The following is a 26,059-nucleotide window of genomic DNA, read 5'->3' as shown; positions in this document are numbered from 1 at the left end:
TTCTTTTTCACAACAGATTTTATTGTGGTTGTTTTTGAATGTTTGTTCTTTAGTAGTGGTTCCTCTTACATCAGATTCGCCGCATGGGTAGAGGAAATATTGCACACAAACATCAGAAAGCACTAAGGAATACTTTCACTTGAAACTAATTGCTAGAAGTTACATATGAGTTTGGGAAAAAGGGGGCAGAGAGGATGCAAGATCACAAGACAAATATACCACACAGCTGCAGACAAACATTATTAAAGTTCTCCCGAGAGAAAGATGAGGAGAAAAAGGCATAGATAAATAGACGGAGAGAGAAAAGAGAGGAAGTGTAGAGAAAGGAGAAATGTCAGTTCAGAGTTTGTAGGTTTGTTGTTGGTTATGGTGTTGGTTTGAGGTTCCCCTGCAGGTAAACTGGTCTATAGTGGTATCATGAACACCTGACATCATTTCAGAAATATCTGGTGAGCCTGGTGAGTCGATTGATTAACCCAAAGTAACAAAGCCTGTCATCATCGAGTTGTGATTTGTTTTTTCCAGAAGGTGGCCTGTCAAAGTTGATCAGTGGCCTCTGTACTGTTCGTTTGGTTTGTGTCATGTACGTGTTTAAAGTGTCTAGTTTTTGTTTTACATACTTTCATCTAAAACACACTCACTCTCACCTCTGTGTGCTGCCTTCTCTCAAGACTACGCCTCTCCTGGAAACTGTTTGACCTTTTCATCCCGGCTAAAGGGGAGAAACTCTTCTGTCCCAATACATTTTCAGCCTTCAACCTGAAAAACTACTGCACTGCATCAAGTGTTGTATCGATACAGTGCACATTTGTACGCCGTTTGAGTTACCGTAGTATACAATGTCATGGCACAACTTGCAAAAAATCATAAAATGCTCCTTACATGTGTTTATTAAGCGTAGCCCTGTTGTTCTTAATGTAAGTCTGAGCAATTGAAAAAAAAGAGAAAATAAATACTAAAATATCATGCATGTCTTCCAACCACTCCATCGGCCACAAAGCTATTTATAATTATAGTACAATGCTTTAGAAAAACAAGACATTTGAAGGTTTATGAAAATATCCTGCCTCACCAGCTTTACAATGGGAAAAGGCTAACTCCCCATAGCTCAATGATTACATAAAAACAAGTATAACAAATAAAATCTTCTCTTTTTGAAATCAATTAAAATATGTAAATAAAACAGACAATCTGAAATAAAAGGCAAGCCTTTTGGAAAGCATTGTGGAAATGATAAGATTTTACAAGGCAAGGGAGAGCATTCTGAAGCGACTTCCTGCTGCGCGGTGTAAAAGGCTATCTGGACAATCAAGCACAATAAACTAAATTTAACATAATAAATTAATCAGCAACAACAAACACCAGATTTAAAACCATCCATTTAAAATCAAATAAAACCCATCTGACTTAAAAACATAAGGTTTCGCAATGGCAGGGGCACTTAGTCTCGCCCGTGATGAATAAAGTCAGACATCATATTAATGCCAATCAGGGTTGAGTATCCTTTCAAGTTAATTCATATCTGTCATCATTCAACTATCCATTTAACAGTCCATTTTTGGATTGACGTTACCTGCCCACTCTTCTGCTAGTTGCACCGGTTCTTATACATTCATTTTGACTCCCTAAGGCAATAACAGAAAACATGTTGTTTTATCCTTTGGTGTGGATAACAGCCACTATTCAAGAATATACCATACGGAGGGATGTTTTGTTCCTCGACAGTAGTTAAATTGTTTAAAAAGCTCTCATGTATTTTGATCTGGGGATGCAGAAGAAACTCAATACATCAACAACAACATCATTATTTGTTCTGTACCAGAGTTAATTGGACAATCATGGCTTGGCTAGTTTTATTTGGTTTTTAATTTCCTCCCAGCACAATCCATTTACATCTAAAAATCACGTTGAGGATGTCTTACTTTATATAGAAAACATTGTCCTTTGCATGGAGCCCCTCAAAGCTAATTTGTTCTAGTGTTAGTCCTCATTGTAGCTATTTATTTTTTCAGGGTTTAGTACACAAGAAGTAGCATTTTAGCATATAAGTGTTTAAGTGGCTGCTTAGGTTTTATGCTACATGGGTTTGTTTTCTTCCTCGATTTATGATCCCTCTCATTATCAGCCACTAGGCCTCCTGATCTCTTGCTGAACAGGCCTACATCTCTATCTTACAAGCCGGGAAGGATTCGTCCTGCATGACGACAGTGCTGCTGCTGGCCAGGACCATGATGTTGAGCTCCTGCTGCTTGTCGTGGGTCTCTTGGTACCACTCCCTCATCACGTCGGTGTCATGGGTGGGAATCAGAGTGACCTGACACCAGAGAGGAGGGAGGTTTCTATAAGCTCCAGTATTCAGAGAATTCAAGTATCATCCTTATAACTAAAAAAATATCTTCTATGTCTTTCTGTCTCTTCTTCCCTTTTGATGTTTGCATGCAGAGTTCAGTAGTATAACTAGCAGGATTTTAACAGAGAAAAGAAAATATGGAATGTTATTTCAAATACGTGAAATACAGACACTTTGTCACGGCCGTCGGCGTTCGATACTGCTGCAAAAAGGTGCGCAAACAGGGCGGACGGAAGGGGAGGTGGATGGGCCCAACAACACAGGGCTTTCATCCAGGAGACCGCTGTTCGTGTCCCGTGCGTTACGTTTCATTTTCACTTTACAATCAGCTGTTTGTTCGTGTCCCGTGTTCACAACGACAAGTCACATTTTCACTGTGCAGACAAAATTTGAAATCCAACCATGTTGTTTTTTTCTTAACCTAACTAACTGGTTTTGTTGCCTAAACTTAAGCAAGTGTTTTTGATTAATTCACAACATTAAGCGTGTGTTTACTGCGACCGAAAAGTGATGCTGAGGGGTTTGACAAAGCATCGGTATATGACGATTTGGGATGAGAACTTGTTGAATATACTAAATTCTAATCTATATGGCACGGTGGTGCAGTGGTTAGCACTGGCGCCTCACAGCTAGAGGAGGTTGCAGGTTCGAATCCGGCTTGGGACCCTTCTGTGTGGAGTTTGCATGTTCTCCCCGTGTTAGCGTGGGTTTTCTCCGGGTACTCCGGTTTCCTCCCACAGTCCAAAGACATGCAGGTTAGGTTAATTGTGGACTCTAAAAATTGCCCGTAGGTGTGAATGTGAGCGTGAATGGTTGTCTGTCTCTATGTGTCAGCCCTGCGATGGACTGGCGACCTGTCCAGGGTGTACCCTGCCTTCGCCCAATGTCGGCTGGGATCGGCTCCAGCCCCCCCGCGACCCCTAACGGGATAAGCGGTTGCAGATGGATGGATGGATGGATGCAAATGTGATGATAAGAGGACCAAAGAGCCAGTCAAAGTTCATTCATAAACATTGCACGGCAGCTCGACTGCAGGCCGCCACTGCTCTGGTGGGAATTCGGCATAATCTAAATGCAAACGTGATGAACAGTGGACCAAAGAGCCATATATATATATATATAAATCATTGCAAAATTTGCTCATAACTAAAAAATCTATTGACTATTGTCTTTATACATTCAAACCCTTCTGGCACCCTGAAATTTATTTATGTCAATAAAAAAACTAAATAAATAACACATGGTATTCCAGTTACTTTTACAGCATGATATCAATCATATTACTACTTACCTGCAAATTGTTTCCCCACTGGGCCTTTCCTTCCAGCAGAGAATCAAGGACAGCCCTACTGGGCTCCTGAGCTGTCGGATCGTTGCCACTGACCACATAGTAAGAGGAGCGCACCCGCTTAAAGAACTCAGCATCCACATTCTTGGCATTGCAGTGATTAGGGATGTAAACCAAATCCATGTACATGGGAGGACAGCTGGGCAGAGATGCCACACCTGATGCCTTTCCACTGCCAGTACCTGAAAGAGGTAAAAATAAACCCATCTCTTTGATAAGTTCTCAAAAAATATGAGCAAATCATGTAAAGTTATATAAATGATGACAATGAACAAATAGTACTCACCCGATGTGGCACTTTTTACACCTCTGGATGCAGAGGTATTGGTTGCATTTTTGGCATCTTTCCCTTCTCCAACACTTTTCTTCGGAGAGGAAGTCTTTACGTCCTTTACTTTTGATAGAGCAGTCTTCCTGGCTGGTGAGGAAGACTTTTTCACAAGCTTTTTCTTCTTGGGCTTTTCTCCTCCATCTGTATTAGCATTGTGGAGGTTTTCTTCAGCCTTAAGGGCCTCTGGGTCCACCATGCAGACGTCATGGTGGCCTGAGGATGGAGCAGAGTCCCTGAGTGCCACCGGAGGAGGATCGGCATGCCTGTAGGTCAGCGTTCTGTCAGTAGGCAGAGTCTCAGAGTCGTCTTCAGAGTCAATGTTAGCATCTGCTGTAATGGAGGGGCATTCCTCTGTCCCTGGTGGAACATCTGAATCCGTCTGGGTGGGGGCAGATTCACTGATGGATGTGGGTGGGGTCTCCTCACACTGCTTGGCGGGAAGCTTACCTCCTGGAGGTGGGGGTCCTCCTCCTGACTTGGTCAGAAGCTTCTCCTCATCCATGTTGTTCTCTTCATTGATGAAGTATTCTAGAGGGTTCGGGTTGATGAAAGATGGGGATAGTTCTGTCTTGGGGTGACGATACTCACATGAAGTGACTAGGCAGAGGTCGACATCTGTCTTAGATGGAGCAGAGGGGCTCTTCTTAGTGGAGTCTGGGTCCCTGGAGCCACAGGCAGAATTGTAATAACACGGATCAGGGGAGAGAGGTAGATATGATGGAAAGGGAACTTTGGGGCTCACAGGGGATTTTGCCTCAAGTGTAGAATCATCACATTTAAAGGGATTTGTCTCCTTTACCGGGGAAAAGATCTCTTCTTTTGAAAAGGTAAAAGGCGCTGATGGGGAAGCAGCTTTGGGAGGTGATGGTGACTTGTCATATTTCTGCTGTGTGTCCGATTTATTTTTAATGCTCTCCACAAATGGTGAAATTGGGCTGGTGCTGTCTTTAGCTGGGGGACTTCCTAGCACTGGGGATGGCTCATTGGAATGCGGAGATTGGGTGAGAGAGGATGCCTTTGGGGTGACCGGAGACTTGTCTGTCTGCTCAGCCACGACATGTAGCATCTCTGTCATCTGGCATGGGGTTGTAACAGAGGGAGTGGACTGAGATGCATCTGATGGGGTTGCACAAGTGGCATGGATTGGATCGCTCTCTTCAAAAAGAAAAGGCTTCTCCACTGGAGAACTATGGTCATCAAATGGTCTTCCATCTGAGGGGCTGTAGTCAACCTCAGTCGGGCCATTCTCTGCAGCATGTGAGCTGCCTCCCACAGATGGATGCTCTGGAGATTGCTTACTAAAGTCCAGGGCTAAGGAGTGGTCTGGGGACTCCTGGCCGAACTCTATTGACATGGTGGAGTGCTCTGGGGATCTTGTGTCCTGTGTTCTGCTTTTCGCCTTTGGTGAGATGTCTGGGGAGATAGACATGGGCCTTGGGCTGTCTCCCTTGGTTGGAGATCCCTCGGCTTCCTGGAAGGTGGTTGGGGTCTGAACCACGGAGACTGACAAAGAGTCATCTACCTCTGTTGAATGAGGAGAGCCTACCTCAGCATGAAGTGAGGGAGAGTCAGTGGTGGGTTCTGGGAAGGAACTGGTGGCCAGAGAGGCGGTGGATGCTGAAGCTAAATGTGAAAAAGTATCTTCTGCTACCACCTCCTCCGGAGGGGTTCCTGACTTGTCTGATGTGGTACCCTCTGAAATGGACATTTTACTCTCTTCTTTGAAAGCTGTGAAAGGATTAGTGTCTAATTCCTGTTTGGTCACTGGTGCTGAGGACAAGATTGAATCTACAGTTTTCTTCTCATCTACATCAAAGAGTGACTTTTCCATCTTCGTTGGGGAATCGCGTTCAGTTGGAGTCGGGCTTTTTGGAGAGGACATTACCTTCTCTAGGGGGGAGGAACTTTCTCGTTCTGGCTCATTAGGCTCTGGAGTACCTTTATTAGAAGCATCCTCTTTATCACTTGTGACCTCCACAATTACTGGGCCCTGTGCATCATCTTCTGACACAAGTGGTAGGGCTCCTCCTCTCTCATCTACTGGTGACTGATAGTAAGGTGTGTGACCAGAGGACTGAGGCGAGTTAGCTCCTTCCAATGTCTTGTCATCTGGGCTGATGGAGGGATCGGCTGTTGCCCTGGCCATTGTGGTTGACAGTTCTATTGGAGCAGCAAACAGGGATGGAGAATCAAACTTGTCCTTGCGGTCCACTGAAGGAGAACGCACAAGAGGTGATGTTGCGGAAGTTGAACTGAGTCTACCTAAGTCTGTGTCACATGACTCTTGAGCTGTGGCAAACCCTTCAGCTTTCCCTGCAGATGGAAACCCCTTCGATAATTTATCCTCTTCTAGTGATGAAGGGGGAGATATCGTGGAAGCGGAGTGGTCGTAGTCCTGGCCTTCTGTGGCATCACTCTGAGAGTGATCTGACTCTGGCATATCCGCAAGTGGAGACAGCTTCTTCCTATCAAACTCTCCAGATGCTGATGCCACGAACCTGCCAAGGTCCTGTGAAGGAGACTCATCATTGGTGTTTTCGTCGCTCATAAGGTCCCTAGGGGTCAACATCTCATCCATTGGAGTAGGCACACTGGAGATCTCAATAGTGGACTGGGTGTGGCCAGAGGTGACGGTGTAATCCTCGGGGGGTTCGTCTCTGTTCTCATCATCTGAGGCTGTTGAGCTCTCAAAGCCAACTGGAAGCATTTCATCATGGATAGATGCAGCCGGAGAAACAGGTGAGGACACTTTGGGTGAGGCTGATACAAACAGATTACGTTTCTCTGTTTCTCCCTCACTTACTTCTACATTTTTATTAGTTACATCATCTTTGTCTTCAACACTATCCCCTGGTTTGACTTCTTCATCTCTGTCTTTGTGTTCATCTTCACTGGGAGTAAGCTTATCTGGTTTCGCTCTCTGTGGTTCATCAACTTCTTCGGTCTCTCCTTTCTCTTCATAATCCCCTCCCTCCTCCATTACAGTGCCTTCATCTTCAAACTTCTCACTTACACTGCCGTTGAGTTTCCCCTTGAGAGCTTGTTCTTCTGGAGTCTCTCCATTGTCTCCTTCAGCCTCCGTTGTAGTTATACCCTCATCCACAGACTCTAATGCCTCAGGTGACTCTTTGTTTTGCATTATTTCTTCATGCTGGATAATCACAGCCTCTTCTTCCTTAATTTGTTGCACTGTTGCATCATCCTCTACAAACTCTTCAGCTTTGAGCTCCTCAAAATCCTTAGTGAGGTCCTCTGGTGTGGACATCAGAGATCTTACTACTTCTGGGTCTTCTGCAACAACAGCTGCACTCGCTGCAAGTTTGCCACTATCGACCTTTGTCTCCTTCTTTGTCACCTTTGGCTTTCCTTTGTCTTTTAACTTTGACGGGGTTCCTGGGTCTTTCTTTGAAGCATTGTCTTTCTTCAGGGGCTTTGGTTTTGGTGCGAGACTCTTTTCTTCACCCGCAGCGGATGTCTTTTTTATGTCTTTAAAGGGCCTTTTGGCATCTTTCTTTAGCTCTTTCTTTTCTTCCTTCTTCTCCTTCATAGGTGAGTCTCTTCTGAAATCCTTTTTTATAACTTTCTTTGCCTCCTCTTTCTTGACCTTTTCATCCTTTTTAGCTTCGTGTTTGGGTGTATCATCTTTCTTCGCTACTTCTTTTTTAACCTCTTTTTTCTTTTCCACGGACACTTTGGTCTCCTTTTTAGCAATCTTTTCAACTTTGGGTTTTATTTCAGACTTCTTTTTTTCTGGAGTCTCATTTTGGGCTGTTTGCTCTGCCTTTGCTTTTGATTCTTTCTCAGGTGCCTTTGCCTTCTCCTTTTTCAGCGGGGCCTTTTCTTTTTTCTCAGTCTTTTGTGTTTTTTCCTGTGATGATTCTGCATCTGTCTTTGCCTTTTCTGGTGCTTCCTCCTTTGAATCCTTCCTGATGCTTCTGCTTGGTGATGGCTTTGGGGTAGACTTTAGGCTCTCTTTGCTGTCTGTTCTGTGTTTCATCTTAGCTTGCTTTAGTGTTGGTGTTGACGGCATATTAGAAGTCATCGCTTTCTGAGTGACAACTGGCTGCTTCAGGAAGTCCAAGTGCTTTAGCTTTTCTAAACCTTCAAAGACGTGATGCTGGGTGGAATTTCCAGGAAAGAGAACACGCACAACTTTATCTGAGGGGTTTGCCGGGTGCCACACGATGAGTGAAGAGATGGAAGTCAAGTAAGAGACGGGGAACTCAGATTCTTTTCCATTTGGCAGCAGAATGGAGGCGGTGTCTTTTTCACTACCTGTCCACTGCTTCATAAAGTGCTGCATCTCCTTGCTGTTCCTTGATGGATTAAGCACATACATCTCAAGCTTTCCAACACCCATTTTCTGAAAAAGTATGAGTGGTTCTATAGTGTTTCCGACGGGCCTTTGCAAAGGCTCTAACCTCAAATTTAGCTTGGTGAGGAACTGCTGAGTGAAAGCTGCCTCCTCAACATTCCTCCGCACTCTGTAGTTAGGTTCAGGATTATCCAGGTTTTCAGGAAGATTCACAAACACAATACCAATATCTGGAGAAATCATGTTCTTCACCCAGTCGCTGTTAGCTGTCGAACCCTGTGACTGCTCCTCTTCAAGCTCTGAAACCTTCCTCTGCAGCATGCTATTGATGCCTGGCAGGTTGTCGTCGCCGATGTGGGTCATGAGAATGGAGTCCACCCGGTCCAGATGTCTCACCAGCTTCCAGAAGCAAGACTTCCTGTCTGAGCCACCGTTAATGAGCATGTTGAAGCCGTTGACAGCAAAGAGAGCGGAGTCACCGCTGCCAGCGGGGAAAATGTAACAGCATGGCTTGGAGAGTTTGAGGAATCCACCTGAGGTCGGTGGCTCTAGCATGTCAAAAGGAGATGGGATCTCTACTGATTCAGATAAATACTCTGTGAACTCTGAGAGGCCCTCCATTTCAGGGAGAATGAGAGTGGAGTTTAGTTTCATGTTAATGAAGTCCTGCAGGTTGTGTTTGTCCAAGTTGGAGTTTTTCCACTCGCCATGTTCAGGACAGGAGAGTGTGAGGTTGGCTTTGTTTGCCGGGTGAATGGTGCTGAGCAATTCACCAATCTGTGCATGAGAAAAATGAAGTGGCTTTAATTTCTAATATGTCGGAGTAGATAATGAAATGAATAGTGCTCTGCAATCACAGTTTCAGTATGTGTATATGTGCACTCCTTTACTGTATGTATGTCAAGTTTAAAGACTATTATGTAATGCTAGAAAGTTTTTTTTATGGAGGGCAACCACCAAGCATTTCTTATTTTATTTAAAGGTGCTAAATACGGGATGGGGAGCATTTCTATTGCCTAAGAGCTAACAGTGTTTACTGGAGGGTGGGTGCTACGCATCCGTGATGACGCCGTCGGTCGGGACGGTGTTATCAGCTGTAACCGCCGTATGAGAGCAGTGCAGAGCAGCGGCTGTGAGCTAGCCAGTGGGGCACGCTCACATGCACGAACATGCATTAAAAGCACACACGGCTGGCGAGGAGAAGCTCTGATTACAACACAGAGGGAGAACGACTTCATTCTCTGCTCAGGTAGATATTACTATACTATATCTTTATATAGCAAATAACTGTTTGATGCTATATTAATGCTCTGGATATCAAATTTAGCACCTTTAAAGGGTTTTACTGTCAAAAATATATAATTTTCTCATTCTATAATAACTTTCGCCAAAACTAAACATTTGAGGGTTTTTTTATGTGGAAAACTATTACAAAACAATTTTATTACAATTCATCACATTGACTCACCTCTTGGTCGGTGAATATGTCTATGAATTTGAAGAAAGAGAAAGATCCAGACTGAAGAATCAGCTCCCCGCTGTTTTCAGAGCATTGCCCTGAGAGTACCAGAAGCTTGTGTCTGGCAGTGTCTGAGATCATCAAACGAACCTGGAAATTAAAAGAAGTAAATGACATGATAGCGCACCGTTGACTTTGATTGAAAGTAAATGTACAATACGTTAAAGAAATATTGAGAAAAGCAGTAAACAAGTAATTTACTTATTGCAACTGCTTAAGAAAGAAAAAGAGAATTCAAAGCCTTGCTGCTGCTGCTGCAATCAGCTTAACGATTTAATGCACGCCACTCAAATCCATTAGCTAATTAGCTGACTTGTTCACTCTGCTAAATTTCTTTTCATCCCTCTATCACTTGCCTCTCCTCTCTTTCCATTTTATTTTTTTTTGTACTTCAACGTCAGCTGTTCTGGGTGGCTGGCCAGGTCAATCCTGCTGTGCTGTGAGATATTAGTAATGCACAGTTTGACTGCAGACATGGCTGTGGGGGGGTTTGGAGACTGAAAAGGAGCAGTGACACAAGAGAAAATCTTGTGTCATCTGTGCTCCAGACCCTCCTAAGTCTTGCCTCCCATCTGAATTTAGCAAGAGCTTCACTGTAATAACTAAAGGTGAAAGGCTGCACTTGTTATTCTATCTGTAAATGATGCATTAGTCTTGTCCCCTTGAGCTCCTAATTGCTTTTTTATTCCAACCAACTGCAGCAAACAGCAGTGCCTATTATGAGGGTGGATAATTGGCTAAAACACGGTGGACAGTCAAGGCTGAATAATAATCCTTTCAAGCTGTAATTGCTTTGTAAATGTGCATTTATTTAATGTATTTGTGAGTCATCCCTCCTTGATAAGAGGATGGAAGAATAAATACAAATATACAGAATAAGGAAGGAGGTTGTCAACAACAATTATAGCTCATTTTACCTCGGTACTGACTGCGTCATCTGACGGGTTGATAAGCACCACCGTCTCCAGGACATTACTTTTATGGTGAAGGATTCTCTGCCCTGCAAAACAAAATAGAAAATAGTTAGAAATGAAAAAAAAAACAGCCCAAAACATGAAGATATTAAATTTACCATCACACAAGAAGAAGAAAACCATCAAATATTCACATTTACAAAACTGGAAGGAGGGACTTTTTTAGCAGTTTTACTTAGAGAAATTACTGGTAACACCTTATAATAACCATTATTTATAAATGGTAACTTGATTAAACATAGTTTAAATGATAATATTACTAATTATTACTAATGTTATAATTTATGCTATTTTAACAGTTTATTGTATGTATATGATAACATTTTATACACTATGTACATACGTATTTGTTAATGATTAAGATATCATTTGTAAACCTTAAAAATGTTTTTTGTAAAACATCTATAAACATAGATAGATATATATTTGTAACACTTTGTTAATGGTTAATAATTGATTTGTAAACCGTCTATAAACATTATTTGGACAGCTAAATTATAAAGTTGCAACTGATTATAATACCTTGTTAAATGGTTAATAAATACTTTGTAAAGCATCTATAAAAATTATTTAGAGAGATAATTAATACTTTGTTAAAGGTTAATAAGGTTTCTAGTGCATTTATCTATGTAATGTTTATAGATGTCTTACATACAATTTCTTAAAGGTTTACAAATCATTTGGTCATCATTAACAAATACTTAATATAGTATATAAAATGTTAAAATGTGTGCAACAATAAACTGTTAATAAATAGTTTACTAATGTAATCAGAATTTAATTGTTATCGTCTCTTATCTGCTATGATACAATATATAACTTATAAACTAATTATTTCATATTACACAAACTAATGATAAAATAACAGAAATTATAGCATTACTAATAATAAGTAAAGATTATTATCATTTCATTGTTTGTTAATTTACCATTAATAAATTATGGTTATGATTAATTGATTTTCAAAATAGCTGCAGGTTAATTTTCTGACGATCAGTTAATCAACTAATAATCAATACAAAAAGACCCAATCATTGTTTGTTCTCTTTGTATAATGGGGACTAAATATGGTTTAGTCTACTTTGCCATAACTAACATTTAGATAAAGATAGAAAATGAACAGTGGGGTGTGACAGGCTCATAATCAATCATCCTCTGTTTTGGATGATTGATTATGATAATGACAGTGATCCCACTGTGTCTGTGTCTCTGTGTGTATTAGGGGGGTTTTCCTCTGGTCCAGGGTTTCTCTAGCATCATTATTCACCCCAACACATCAGGTTTCACAAATTCAATCTCTTTGTTTCTTCTTCTTGTTATCCCGTTTCTTTTTGAATACATGAATCACTGAATTCCCCTTTGAGCCAACTGACAAAAGACTTGATTTAGTTTGTTAATTTAGATAAATTTCCGCTGGTAAAAAAACAAAGAAAATGCTGCTGCTAACCTTCTGCGAATAAGACAAACAAAGAATACGCTCCCTGTTAGGTTCAGAGGGCAGTGGGGTGTTGCTTGAGCTTAAAATTCAGAAGACAGAGCGTGCCTCGTCTCCAGAGACGTGACACTGCAGCAGCTATCTGGCTGCTGGGCCGATTCCTCCATATATATTTCATATAACAGATTCTCATTATGGAGCACATAGCCATTAACCCTGCCGCCTCCTCCCAGAGGGCTGTCGCTCCAGAAGGAAGAACCCCTTCATTCACTGCTTTTAATAGTGAACTGGCTCCGGTACAGTACATCACTATTAGCCTCTAATATTCTGGGGAGTTGAGTGATGGTAGAAATAACGACTCTTTACCCACTTGTCAACCCTTTAGTAGTCACGATATTGCACTCCATTTGTTTTATGGAGTTAGTTGTCTGGAGGGAATAATATTCCTGGTGTGACTTTGAGCTTTCATATAAATTCAGTATCATGGCATAAATGACAAAAACAACATCACCATTTTCTTTTTTTTGGGTGGGGTGGGTGTTTAATTTGCAATTCTTTTCTGCAAGTTCAGCATAGAAAAGGTCTTAAGATCTTGTTGTCTCTTTCCAACAATATAATTAAATATAATTAATATCAATAAACTGAAGGTTGATTCACATAAATGAACAAGCCAACACAAATCAGCCCATTTTCATTCCCGGGGTGTTAAATACCGAGGCCAAGTCACGGCCGTCGGCGTTCGGTATACCGCCGCACACAGCACCCTTTAGCGCCAGTATTAAACGCAAGAAAGCTGTACATTTTAATCATATTGTGCATGTAAAAGTTCAACTAGGGACCAGAGTTGAAAATTAGCGATAGCTATAAACTCTGTGCAGCTCATCAGTTTCACGCCCTGTATTGGAACTATGTTAGATTGCATCGTCGCCATCAAATAAAATAAGAATTAAAGTCAAGTCCAAAATGTCATGTCTTGATTTTTGAGCCTTTGCATCTGCATTTTATTATCAGTTTGAAGCAGAGCTTTGTGTCAGTCTAATCCCAAACCATCATGTCTCTGGGAGAAACCAGCTTCACTCAGCTTTGTTCTGAAGGGGCAGCAGTCTTAAACTGATGACCTGCAGCTCCTCCATAAGAACAAGGGACTGAGGAAACAGTTTTCAGTGGTCTGCGAAATGAGAGGACACTCAATCGTTCATCCTGTCATGCTATTATACAAAAGCCATTGCTAATGTAATAGAAAAGCATTTTTCTTTGTTTGTCACTCTGTGGGTTACGCCCCGCTTACCGGCATTTTATGTGATGAAACAGAAAGTACAGTCTGTACTGAGGACTAGTGAAGCACAAGGCAGCAACCATTACCACCACCACCACCACCACTACCATTACGCTGCCAAATTACCGTGTGTCTGAGCCAACCTCGTCAAAAAATGACACATTGTGCACTGGGGCTTGCTTGACCCTGACAATTACCTTGATCGATATAAAAACCCCTTAATGCCCAGTGCGTCTCTGTCTCAGCGGGAGGCGAGGTAATGTCACATGCATCACTGAGCATTCTCCTCCTGGCTGAATAGAAAGTGCAAGACTGGTATAGCCTGCCTGCCACAGACTGAACCAGACAGGGGGAACATCGATGTGGATGGCACCGCACCAGAAATAGATCAGTGGAACAACTAAATTCAGTGCCTCCTTCCTTTGCATCCAAAAAAGTCCTCACACGTTAGGATTATAGATCAATCACTGCAGGGTGGATGCCCTGTATGTGTCAGCACCTTTCTCCTTCCTGTCAGTTCCTTTTCCACCGCAACAGAACAATCGACCACGGTGACTTTCAGCAGCAAAGATGGGCCCCCCCCTGAGCACAACGTTCAATGTCACTTGTTCCACTGCCCCTACACAACTGGATTAAAAAGGGAACTGGTATACGTAATATGTCTGGTCATGGAGCTGTTGAGCCGGCCGACTCACGTTTTAAGCTCCTTTACAGCTGTTATCTTTAGGAATTAACTTCTAAATGACAACCAGGTAGGAGAAATACAATAATTACAACATTATTATGTCTTCCCACTACTCGTTTCTATTCCTAATTCTTCCAGCAATGAATATGAAGGGTATTGCGGCTTGATAGGTGCGTGACTGATCAATCAATCTGCTGATTTACTGTTACAGAACCGACCGGATCAATGATTAAATAGACATCTAGAGAACACGGGATTGTATTTGTGAATCAGCAGGATCTTTATCTCGGACAAATTCATTTGTGAAAGTCAACACAATTATTATTTTCTATCGATCATAAGCTGCAATGTTGTCTTCAACAATCTCCTAAGAGTGGATTTGCAGTTTAGAGAGAGCCTTTTTAGGCTTTAGTGCTGATTGCATTGAAGGCAGAGCTAGTGCTGGGAAATCTATGTGTAACCAGAAGTATCATATATCCATCATGGAGACACCGGAGGTCTCCTGTCTTGCCCCTTTTTCCCTCCCTTCTCCTCCTCCCCACTGTGGGGTCCAGGCTTCCTGTGCGCTAATGCAGCGTGATGGATGGCATATCATCTGTCAAGCAGACAGATAATTGCATTCGTCATCCTCCGCCCGATACCACCTGCTGGTTTATGTTTTCCTGATCATTGAGCCCTTAACAATGAATGTACTACAAGCTAAAAGGTAAACGCAAACAACTATTTAATGGATTTTTTGATTTGATTGATTTGATTTCTTGATTCAAGTTGCAGTTTACATCCATGTCTGTCCAAAATGTCATCACTTCATCATTTTATCCTGTTAGACATTTGTGGGAAATTGTCATAATTAGCATAGGAATTCTTGAGTTATGGCCAAAAACGTGTTTTTGTGAGGTCACAGTGACCTTTGACCATTGCGTTCACGAGAATGGGACGAACGTGAGGTCATAGTAACCTTGACCTTTGACTTTTGACCACCACAATCTAATCATTGAGTCCAAGTCGATGCCTGTGCTAAATCTGAAGAAATTCCCTCGAGGTGTTCCCGAGATATCACGTTCACAGGAATGGACCGTACGTATGTACACGGACGGACTGACAACCCGAAAACATAATGCCTCCGGCCATGGCTCTCACCGGCGTGGAGGCATAAAAATGCACTTATTGTTCGGTTGAGCTCGACATTTTTAGAAACACGCTAGTTTGCTTTCTTGGCGAGAGTTAGATGAGAAGATTGAAACCCTACTCCAAACGTACATGAGAGTGGTACATTGAGTTTCTCATCTAACTCTCTGAGAAGAAAGTGGATAAGCATTTACCAAAAGTACTGCTTTAAAGCTGTTTATTACACTGCATAGTTGAATACTCGATTCTGATTGGTCAATCACGACGTTCTACGGTCTGTTATTTCTTTATAGCAGACCGTTGCTATGTATAACAGACCGTTGCTATGGGCGCGGCTCTGATGTCGGACTCTGGTGGACTCTTTTTGTGTCAAATTATTGATTTCTTAAGTAAGTAGCCGTGTAATAAGCGGGATAATGTACAGCTAGCCGGTCATTGTTGTGAAATAAACCCCTTTGGGTCAGAGTGCCATATCACCCTGAAGAGGTTTCTTTCACAACAATAACCTGTTGCTGCACATTATCCCTTTACTTATTTTATATTTCAAACAGTGATATATGGGTAATTCACAAGATTCAATTCAAAGTACACTTCCATGTAACTTTATTCAGGGGAACTGTTCTTAATAAGCATAAGAGCCCTGCAAATGTTTCTAGGAAGCCCTTCATAAAGCAGTTCATGTAGTAAAAGTTCAAAAGACAATGAAAATCCTCCCCTTGAGAAATAGACTTGGCAAAAAGCCTGAGGCGTAGAATATACGAGAACAATCCAGTTCTACTGCGTGTAGCAACAAACCTCTTGGCGTCATTAATGCATTAATCAGAACTGAATTTCTTTCTGTTGCTTCTATCTTATCCTTTCCTCCTAACCTACTCTCTGTCTTCGTCTTTTCCCCTCCCTTCTTTACTCCCTTGTTTGCTTTTCTCTCATCCTCTCTCCCTTCACAACCGTTCCCTTCACCCTCTCTGTTCCCCTCCCTTCTATATATTTTCACGGACAGACACATGCCACCGGGGATTCGACAGCGCTAATTACTCCCGAATCAACTGCACATCTAATACTGGGTTGCAAGGCAACAGCACACATGGAGGAAGGAGGAGAGAAGAATGGAGGATGGGAAAATGGTAAAAAAAACAAGGTTGAATGAAAGGGGAGTGGGGTTTTTGAGTCTCTTTGAATTCTATATATAAATCTCCATGTTTCACCTCCCTCATTGTATTTCACCCCTGTAAGCCCAATTCTGACATTTGATATCACCGCAATAAAATAAATCAGTCTGATTTAGTCTGCAGCAGCCGGATCAATCTGTGGTGAAGTACGAAGCCCTGCTGGTCAGATCCAATATGGAGCGGTGCCAAGCAGAGGCTTTAACTGCTGCTGAGCATCAAGGCCATACTGCCCACTGACAGACCACATGTCCGTCCACACTGGATCTCTTCCATCTTTTAGAGCCCCTCCCTCACCTTGCACACAATATCAGCATACAACAAAATGCTGAGAGGGCGTATCCCTGCAGGGACAGGTAATAAAACCCCTCTGCTTACTGTACTGCACGGATGTTATAGCTGCAGTCTTACACTGCTCTATAGTGCAGCGTTGGAAAGCATACTGTACTTAAGTTTTGAGGTAATTGTACTTCTGCATCTGTTTAACATTGTACTTTTTACTCCACTACCTTTATCTGACAGCTGTAGATATTCATTACTTTGCATATATTGCAGATTATCTTTCATACAAAACAAATGCAGCTGTTAAAACGATATTCATTGTTCAGTAGTCAATCATTCTAATCTGGAATTTAAGTTGTATTTTCTCATCAGAAGTGAAAAAGATCTATCGACTAATTACGACATTTTCTAATATCACAATTTTCATAATCATAGTGCAACAACCTGCTGTATTTTTCTTGTTACAAGATACAGTAACTCATTTCTAAAACATTTTTTAAACATTTAGATTAAAAACAGGTTGAAATATTCAGACTGCACTGCAAAATGTTTAGGATTCAGTTTTAGACAGAAAAGTCTTTATAAATTTGGAGGTTTTACTGATTAACTGCCCATCACTTAATAAAATACTACAACAATAATACCACAAAACGCTTCTCATGCATCAGTGATAATAATTCTATATTACATATAAAATATTCTACAGTTTATTTGGCTATTAATACTTATGTACTTTTACTTAAATGAGATTTTGAACGCAGGACTTCCAGGAGTATTTTACATTGTTGTATTATTACTTGGTTCAGACTACATGATATCAACCCGATTATAGCCCGACACGACGGTCGCAGGGTGTCGGCTCGGATCGGGAACGACAATGAGTGTTGTGCGCATCAATCAATCGTTTTATATTGTGTAGTGTGTCGTAGTAGACGACAACCGATGCCATGTGTGGGATGCCTCACGACATCCCGACAGAAAGTCTAGCATGTTTGATTTTTTTTTGCCTTCCACAGCGTGTTCCATTATAGCCGTAAATTGCCGCTCAGGCGCGTACAACTGTAAACGATGGCAAAGCAAAAGAAGAACGATGTTGGTGCTGTGAGGTGGAATTGTGAAATAGAGGAAAGATTTGTGGAGCTAACGTTATGGCAACAACACCCGAGCTTTCTTTTTTTATTTCTCCTTGAGGGACTACCACGACAGAGTGAAAAAAGAAAAAATATGGCGTGAAATAGCGGAGGCATTTCAGCAAGAGAAGGTGAGTAGGCTACTGCCATAAGCATCAAACTTCCTTCCTGATGACATCATGCACGTTGTGAAAGACGAGCAGCGATGATTGGTCGGCCACTACAACAATTTATGACTCTCAATCGCCTAATCTGACATAGTGCCGATCGTAAACCAAGAAAAATATTGTGTAGTCTGAACCAGGCATAATGATCTGCATGCTGGAAAAGTGTGTCTCACGTTTTGTTTATGCAATAGAAGCTGTTAGAAACATAATAAAGCTAGGGTCGGTAATGTTGAGAAACTAGCAAGAGTACGCTAGATTTTTAAAATGAAGCAATCAAAAAACCCAGCCCAGTGTTACCAACTCTAATCCAATGAAAGTAGCAGCAGCACTTGCTCCAAAAGCCGGGTTTATTACAGTCCTGCGACAGCCAGACCATTTATTAGAGCATTTGATTTATTGTCTGCTGTCGGGATGTAATGAGAATTTCAACAACTATAACCAGAACAATGTTTTTGAAGAAGATTACCGACCCTAGCTTTAAAACATAATCAGACTTCTAGTGTGAAATTATCATTGAAAATATCTTTATCCAGTTTACCTCTGACGTCTGCAGAGAAACGAGCCGAGTGTCTGGAGACAAACAGCTTGAGTTCCTGGTCCAGGTTGCAGTCGATGAGGTTGGTGTCCCATGAGCGGATCCCTGCGAGATACACAAACACAAAACAAAAAAATCAAGACCAAGGAGAAGAAAAGACACCAGCGAAGAAAAACATATGTTAGCTCCTCTGTCTGAAAATGAATCAATGCACAGAGCAGACGACACAGGGAGAACTTGGCAACAGGTCTAACAAAATGTGCAAAGTCTCACCCACACATCTATTCTACTGATCTTTGAGTGAACATCTTGTTACTGGCTGGGCATGAAAAAAGAGATCTATAATAGGAAATATCTATAGCCCTGTTTCTGTTTTTGCCATGGGCTAGATGAGTTGGTATGCCTCCACTGAGCTGAGTCATGGTGGTATCATCCTCTTCTCATAATCATGCTGAGTCAATGCCCAATGGAGGCCTCTGTGAAGAGCTGCAACAATTAATTGATTAGTTGTCAGCTATTAAATTAATCACCAACTATTTTGATAATTGAGTAATTGGTTTGAGTATTTTTTTAAGAAAAAAAAAGGCAACATTTTCTGATTCCAGCTTCTTAAATGTGAATATTTTCTGGTTTCTTTACTCCTCTATGACAGTAAACTGAATATAAAAACAAAACAAAACATTTGAGCACGTCATCTTGGGCTTTGGGAAACACTGATCTACATTTTTCACCATTTTATAGACCAAACAACTAATCGATTAATCGAGAAAAATAATTGACAGTTTAATCAACAATGAAAATACTCATTAGTTGCTGTGAAGTTATGTGATGACATGACTTTAAAGTGTTTATCTGTGAGGTAAAAATACATCAAAGTTGACATCTGTTGAAAGGGTTTTACAACAGTAGGCCTAAACCAGAAATAAAGGGTGTGGTAATGATATGAGAACATTAAACGATTAATATGCGCAACAGTGATGAAGATGATGAAATGTAGTTTTTCAAGAATAATGTCGCCTGTTAATACAAAATAGATTTGTAGAATGACAATTGAAAATAAATAAAATAAAATAAATAAATAAATAAAATAAAATAAAATAAAATAAAATAAAATAAAATAAATAAGCTTTATAAAATAAAATTCAACAATAATAGAAAAGCCCTTTAATACAAAATAGATTTGACGAAGGAAAATTGAAAATAAATAATAAATAAATAAATAAAATAAAATGAAATGAAATAAAATAAAAAAAATAAAATAAAATAAAAAAAATAATAAGCTATATAAATAAAATTCAAGAATGGAAAAAATTACAATTTTGCAAAAAAAAATTGGGGCAAACTCCATCTACTGAGGAAGATAGTATTATAAAACCAAAAGCTCCAGAACAGCTACTAAAAGACCTTGTGTTTAGATTTTTGCCAAGGTCACTAGTATACGTTTGGTCTCAAGATCTGACATAATAATCTATTGAATTAACATAATGATAGAAAAATAAACTGTGACTCCGACAGGTTAAACTAAAATCAGGTGATACCCAAAAGTAAACATCATCTTCCTCTTCATGTTCTTTCCTCTTGCCTCACTTGGTTTCACACCCACACAGTAACTGCGCCATATTCTCCTCTTCCTTCTCCTCTCTCACTATAACACGGTGCATTGCACTCAGGCCTAGAGAGAGGCAGACAGACCACTGTATACAGCAGCAGCTGTGGCATTTCTAAAACGCCCTATGCTCACTTTGAAAAGCGTTCCTTGTGGCTTTCCGTAGGGACCGCAGTGCGGACCGAGCCACGCCCACCAGCCGGTGAAGGATGAGAGAGCTGGATGCAGAATGATGCTTATGATGCTGATGATGGAGAGATGTTCCCACGGGATGACAGGGGGGGGGGGTTATTAATCTATTACTGTTCCGTTGTTATAGCCAAGCAGTCATTTCATCCTCAAAACTGATTTAAAACCAGATTTATTCAGCTTTTCTTCCACAAAGAGACAGAAAGCTGCTGTATAGTCTCTTCCAGACTGTAAACTGATGCGTTGGTGGGACTCTCCTGGAACAAAAGCCTGACGCACCTTGAATAAAAGCCCTGTTTTGTGCCAAGGTGCTGCAGGGAGAGAGAGAAAAAACACGCAGCTGCACTGGAGCCAAAGAAATGCGATCCGCTGCATTACTGACGCATAGTCCAGATTTTTAATGCTGAATCACTGCTGGCAGCTTTATTAGAGGAGCTGGCCCACGTGTGTGTGGATGACAACAGTTGGGCCTACTGATGTTAATATGATAATCAGACTAAAGTGCTCCTTAAGTGGCAAGAAAGGTATACCTGTGGGGTTACCAGATGTGACTTCAGTTTATGCTGATGTTACAGGGAGGGGCTGCTCAATATCCCCTATAATAAACAACATCACCTCTAATTCAAATGCTCAATATCTCCCTATAATAAACAACATCACCTCTAATTCAAATGCTCAATATCTCCCTATAATAAACAACATCACCTCTAGTTCAAATGAGCCAATAATTAAGGTTATTAATGAGCCATTTGTTGTGCGTAATTGGCATCAGGCGTGCGTAAAATCAGAAGACCTGCAGTGACTTCTTTTACAGCTATAAAACTTCTAAGCTATAAACATCTAGTTCAAGTTGTTGTGAAGATGTTTGAGTTCAGCTCTCCTCCACCCTCCTCACACACAAAGCTCCCATCTTTACCTTTCTCTATGTCCGCAATGGCACACTTCAGGTGATCCTCGGCTAGGATCTCTCCGATCACCACCAGCAGGTAGAATTTGCCGTCGTTGAAGTGCTGCGATGGAGTGGAGGTTGTCGGAGACGTGCTCGTCTTGCTTTGGCCGCCTAAAGTCTCCATTTCTGCGGATTCTACCAGGGTGGCCATCCTCCTCCTCTCTCTGTCTGTCTCTCTTTATCTCCCGAACAGAAGAAGCGTGCAGGATGCTTCCAGCAGCAACAGCAGCCTCCTCCTCTCTTCTTTATTCGCTGCAGTGGTCTCCAGACATACAAGTGGAGCCTTGATAGGAGTGGCCCTAGCTTTTTATACCAGCAGACATTGTGTCATATTCGGTAACCGGGGAGAGAAGAAGAGGGCGCTGGTGTTTTTTTTTTTTTTTTTTCGCACACTCACTCTCAACAGCTGATGTCATCCGCAACGAATCAAACGCTTCCGGAAGTCACTGAGATCAGATGTGATGCTTTGTATTGAACAAATCCATCAGTGCTAGACTCCTTATAGTATAGCTACTTGTTACAAATACACGTTTTATTGTGGTGTGGAGTTTTTAAACCATTGCTGCCCATTCAAAATAAATCAAAAGCAGTTTTATACCCAGAGCTCTCTGTATGAAGACTTGATTTAAAGGTTCATTTTTTTTGTGATCAATTTCTTATTGGTGTTTAAGCATAATTATATAGGGTGGGGTTACAAATTGATAGATCACCATTAGAGTAAAAGAACATAATCACAAATGTACAAAATTGGCAAGTAGCTACAGAAAAAGAAAAGAAAAACAAACAGGAAGAAGAAAAAACTAAACAAAACAACAACAAAAAATCATTTAAATAAAAACTTCTGCAAGTCCCCTGAATCCGTGGCACTGCAATGGGCCTTCTAAATTGCCGGAGAGCCTCCTTTAGTGCTCTATTTGTCTATATCATCAGTGTTTGTTTGGTAATTAAGCTCAGTTTTCTGTGGACATATTTTGCAGAGGTGATGCTCCTGTATATGATCCCAGAGGTTTATTATCTGTGGTGATAATAAGGTGGACACAAAGGTTCAGAATTATAGTATAATTCTGGGTGATACTCTAATGCCACAGTGTCATTGTGCAATTAAATCAAAGCAATTATTGCATTCAAAGCTGTGTGAGTAGTTTTTGGGTGGCATTTAATGCCTTTAGATAGTTCACAGTGGAGTAATAAGTATAGAGATGACAGGAAATGGTCAGCGCCAACCCCTTAAACTCCTAAATAAAGCTTTATTTAATCTAATTTTATTTTATTTCAAGAATAATTCAGACTAACATCACCACTGTAGGGCTGCACGCTGGTGCAGTGGTTAGCACTGTCGCCTCACATCGAGAGGGTTGCAGGTTCAAACCCGGCTTGGGGCCCTTCTGTGTGGAGTTTGCATGTTCTCCTTGTGTTAGCGGGTTCTCCGGTTTCCTTCCACAGTCCAAAGACATGCAGGTTAGATTCATTGTTGACTCTAAATGTGTGAATGTGAGCGTGAATGCTTGTCTGTCTCTATGTGTCAGCCCTGTGATAGTCTGGCCTTCACCCAATGTCAGCTGAGATCGGCTCCAGCCCCCCCCACCCCCCCCACCCCCCCGCGACCCTGAATAGGAAAAGCGGTTACAGATAATGGATGGATGGATCACTACAGCAAATTAAATATAATACAATATTAGAAATTGACCTTGTCCAAACATGCTGTTTCTGTCTTTATTCACTCAACCCTATATGCATAAAGTGTTTGGCTCCTATAACCCAACCAGCACCCTTCATACGTAAAGAGCATGGCCATAGATGTCTGATCACAGTATCCATATTTGATCTGAGGTTGGCCCCTCACAGTCTAACAGGGACTTTCAAGATATTCCCTTGAAACAAAAAGCAACTCTTTGATTGTGGAACACTTCCATCTCACAAAGAAAACAAGTTTTCGTATGAAAGAAATATGAAATCAGAGGGAGGTTAAAGAGGAGCGACTACAAATGAAAAGCAACGGAAAAGAAGAACGGAGATCAGAGAATTACAGTCTGTCATATTTCACAGAAAGGAAACAGAGTGTATGTGTGTGTGTATGTGTAGATGTGAATAATAAAAGCCATTTTATCCTATGATGTAAACATAAAAGATGCCTCCCAGGAGGATAAACTGCAGTAGCAGCTAAAATTTGTGGAAGCAGACAGACTTCAGAACCGAAGCCGACTGTTGCCGTTGCAAGAATAAAGGTCACAAATTTGACAACACAGGATGCATAGATACAAAAGGATACACACACGCACACACATGCATGCAAAGCCTGACTTTCATGCTGGATTTGGCCCCCGGCTAACCTTGTTAATGTGATTTGGTCTCATGGATGGGGTCACTGCAGGTGCATTATTGACTCTAACAAGACTATCAGGAGGTCCACTCAGCAGCTCATGGATGTGAATATTTCAGGGCCTTTGTGGCCTGGTGAGCTGGGCTTGGTCATATTCTCCTAAGGCCATGGTGGGAGGGTTGGGGGGGCAATCAAACATTCATCATACACAACTGGGAAAGAAGAAAGGCATAAAAAATACAACAGGCTGCCCCCAAAAGTCTCCCAGACACAGGCAAAGATGGGATGAACGTGTGTGTTGTTTTCAGGAGGAGGGTTGATGGATCAGATCGCTATAGGATTTTGCTTGTGCACATGCATTTGTGTTTGTGTCCATGTGCAGACAGGCAGCTCAAACAAAATGAAAATGGATGGATTTGAATAATTCAATAACCTTAAACCCTTGCGGGTCTTACAAAACATCAAATCCTGTGATGCCTGAGGTCACTTGTAAACAACAAAGATACTGTATAAGGCACTGGAAACCAGAGAGATTTATTCAGTAAAGAAACAAAAGATAGAATGAATAGAGAAGAATGTAAATATACACATAAAGACAGCAGTATTTGTTAGGAGAAAATGAATAAATGAAAAGTGATTTTTACCAAAGTGGGTTAAATTACAGCAGGTTGAATTAAACTTGACAATCATTTTCAACCCCTTATACACTTATATGTCTTTCACATTGTTGATTATGTGTATGTTACTGGTCTGTCTTTTTCATATCAAATAATATTGCAGTTTTTTTGGACACCTGCTCTGTCCGAGCGCTCTTTGTTCTCTCATGTTGCTTTGAAAATTCACATATCAAAGTGTTGCTCGCTGCACCTCTTTTAGATGCCAAATTCAACCTAAAAGTGACGCACGTTGATAGCTGTTATTTTAAGCCTGATTGAGTTACTTCAGTGTTAGCAAAGTACACAAATATAGTGTGGACACTATTTCAGAGGTGGTCCTTTCGTTTCCTTTGTCTACTGCTCAGCGTGGCTTTTGTTCCTTCTGCTCATCAAAGTGACCACAGTGTTCGCTTTCTGTCAACTCTGGTTAGTTTTGATACTGTCGACGACGGTTTGATTGATAGTTTAGAAAAATCCTTAGAAATTTCACTGTTGAACTTGGGAAGACCTCTTCTTCTACACCCGCCTCCCTCATGTGTGGTGTTCCACAAGGGTCAATTTAAGGTCCTCTTTTATTTTCAACAAGTCCTGAAATTAAAGGTGTTCAGTACATCTACAAGCAAATCTTTATCAATAGAGTCTACTCACAGGGTTTTTGTATCTAGTTCTGTTGACATTCAGGAGAATCTGATTGGTTGACCTCAGTGCTCTAACTGGAGTATGAAGGTGTAATAGTTCTGTTAGATAAAGTGGTGCCAGTCCATTTCAAATCTTAAAAACAAGCAATAAAATCTTAAAATCAAACCTGAAACGGACAGGAAGCCTGTGGAGGCAGGCCAAAACTGGTAATATCTGAGTAACTGCATTTTGGACTAGCTGCAGATGGCACCCACGTACAAAGAATTACTAACCGAGAGGTAATAAAAGCATGGGTAGTTGACTCAAACCTCACATTTAACAACCAATTATTCAGGGCATCATGTTGGCTATATCAAATTTGACTGTTTTTCAACCTGTTCTGGTTGTAATTTTTGTATGCTTCTTGTTGTTTTACTGTTTTAAGTTTCTTTTCTATGTTCTACCTTTAAACTATTCTGATTATGTTTGCATATTTTTGCTTATCGTTTGTTTTACTGGACTTGCACTTGCTGTGAGCGAGGCACAAGGTACCCTTAAATCCTTAAATCCTATGTATTAATGACAAATATCTGATCTGACAGGGTTTATTTTCATTATTTGTTGGCATGGAGACAGCCATCTGTCCTGGCTTGGCATGGGGTCGCAATTATTGGGGCCTTATTGCCATGGTGAGAGAGACATCTTCTCACTGGCTGCATCTCCATCCTCCTGTGCAGAGTTGGCACATAATGTTCATATAGGCACATTGTGTGCATAACGAAGGTTACCATATTGTAACTCTAGTTCTATAAGCACAGGCGGAGCCATCCATCATTACATTAATTTCAATATTAAATACATTTCTTTCAGTCACACACTTTAATTGCTATAAATCACTACGGCCCTTTAACAAAGCAGGAAAAGCCGATGTAACCAAAAACATGTCATTTAGCTGTCCTTGTATGAGTGCCAACATCCACAACACCGCAACAACAGCAGTGACAGCCAACAAGCGCCATGTGTGTTTGACAAGTATCACCTGTGACAACTGTTCACCTTGAGCAAGGTTGATATGCAATG

The 26,059-nt window shown here is 41.1% G+C and overlaps 1 protein-coding gene across 1 annotated transcript; it reads right to left on the bottom strand.

Annotated features, from left to right (window-relative positions):
• Positions 1-21,780, bottom strand: map1b (microtubule-associated protein 1B). The gene is made up of 7 exons (XM_074617204.1): positions 21,353-21,780; positions 18,645-18,746; positions 10,781-10,863; positions 9,813-9,953; positions 3,985-9,121; positions 3,642-3,880; positions 1-2,314 (listed from the first exon to the last, which is right to left on the bottom strand). Exons 1-7 carry the CDS (start codon positions 21,534-21,536, stop codon positions 2,159-2,161), a joined length of 6,042 nt encoding a protein of 2,013 aa, XP_074473305.1. The 5' UTR covers positions 21,537-21,780; the 3' UTR covers positions 1-2,158.
• Between the last annotated feature and the right edge of the window lie 4,279 nt (positions 21,781-26,059).

This window comes from Sebastes fasciatus, chromosome 19 (assembly GCF_043250625.1).
Source record: "Sebastes fasciatus isolate fSebFas1 chromosome 19, fSebFas1.pri, whole genome shotgun sequence".
In the NCBI taxonomy this organism is placed as follows: domain Eukaryota; kingdom Metazoa; phylum Chordata; class Actinopteri; order Perciformes; family Sebastidae; genus Sebastes; species Sebastes fasciatus.
Note: the sequence above shows the minus strand (reverse complement) of the source record. Positions and strands in the feature narration are given on the sequence as shown.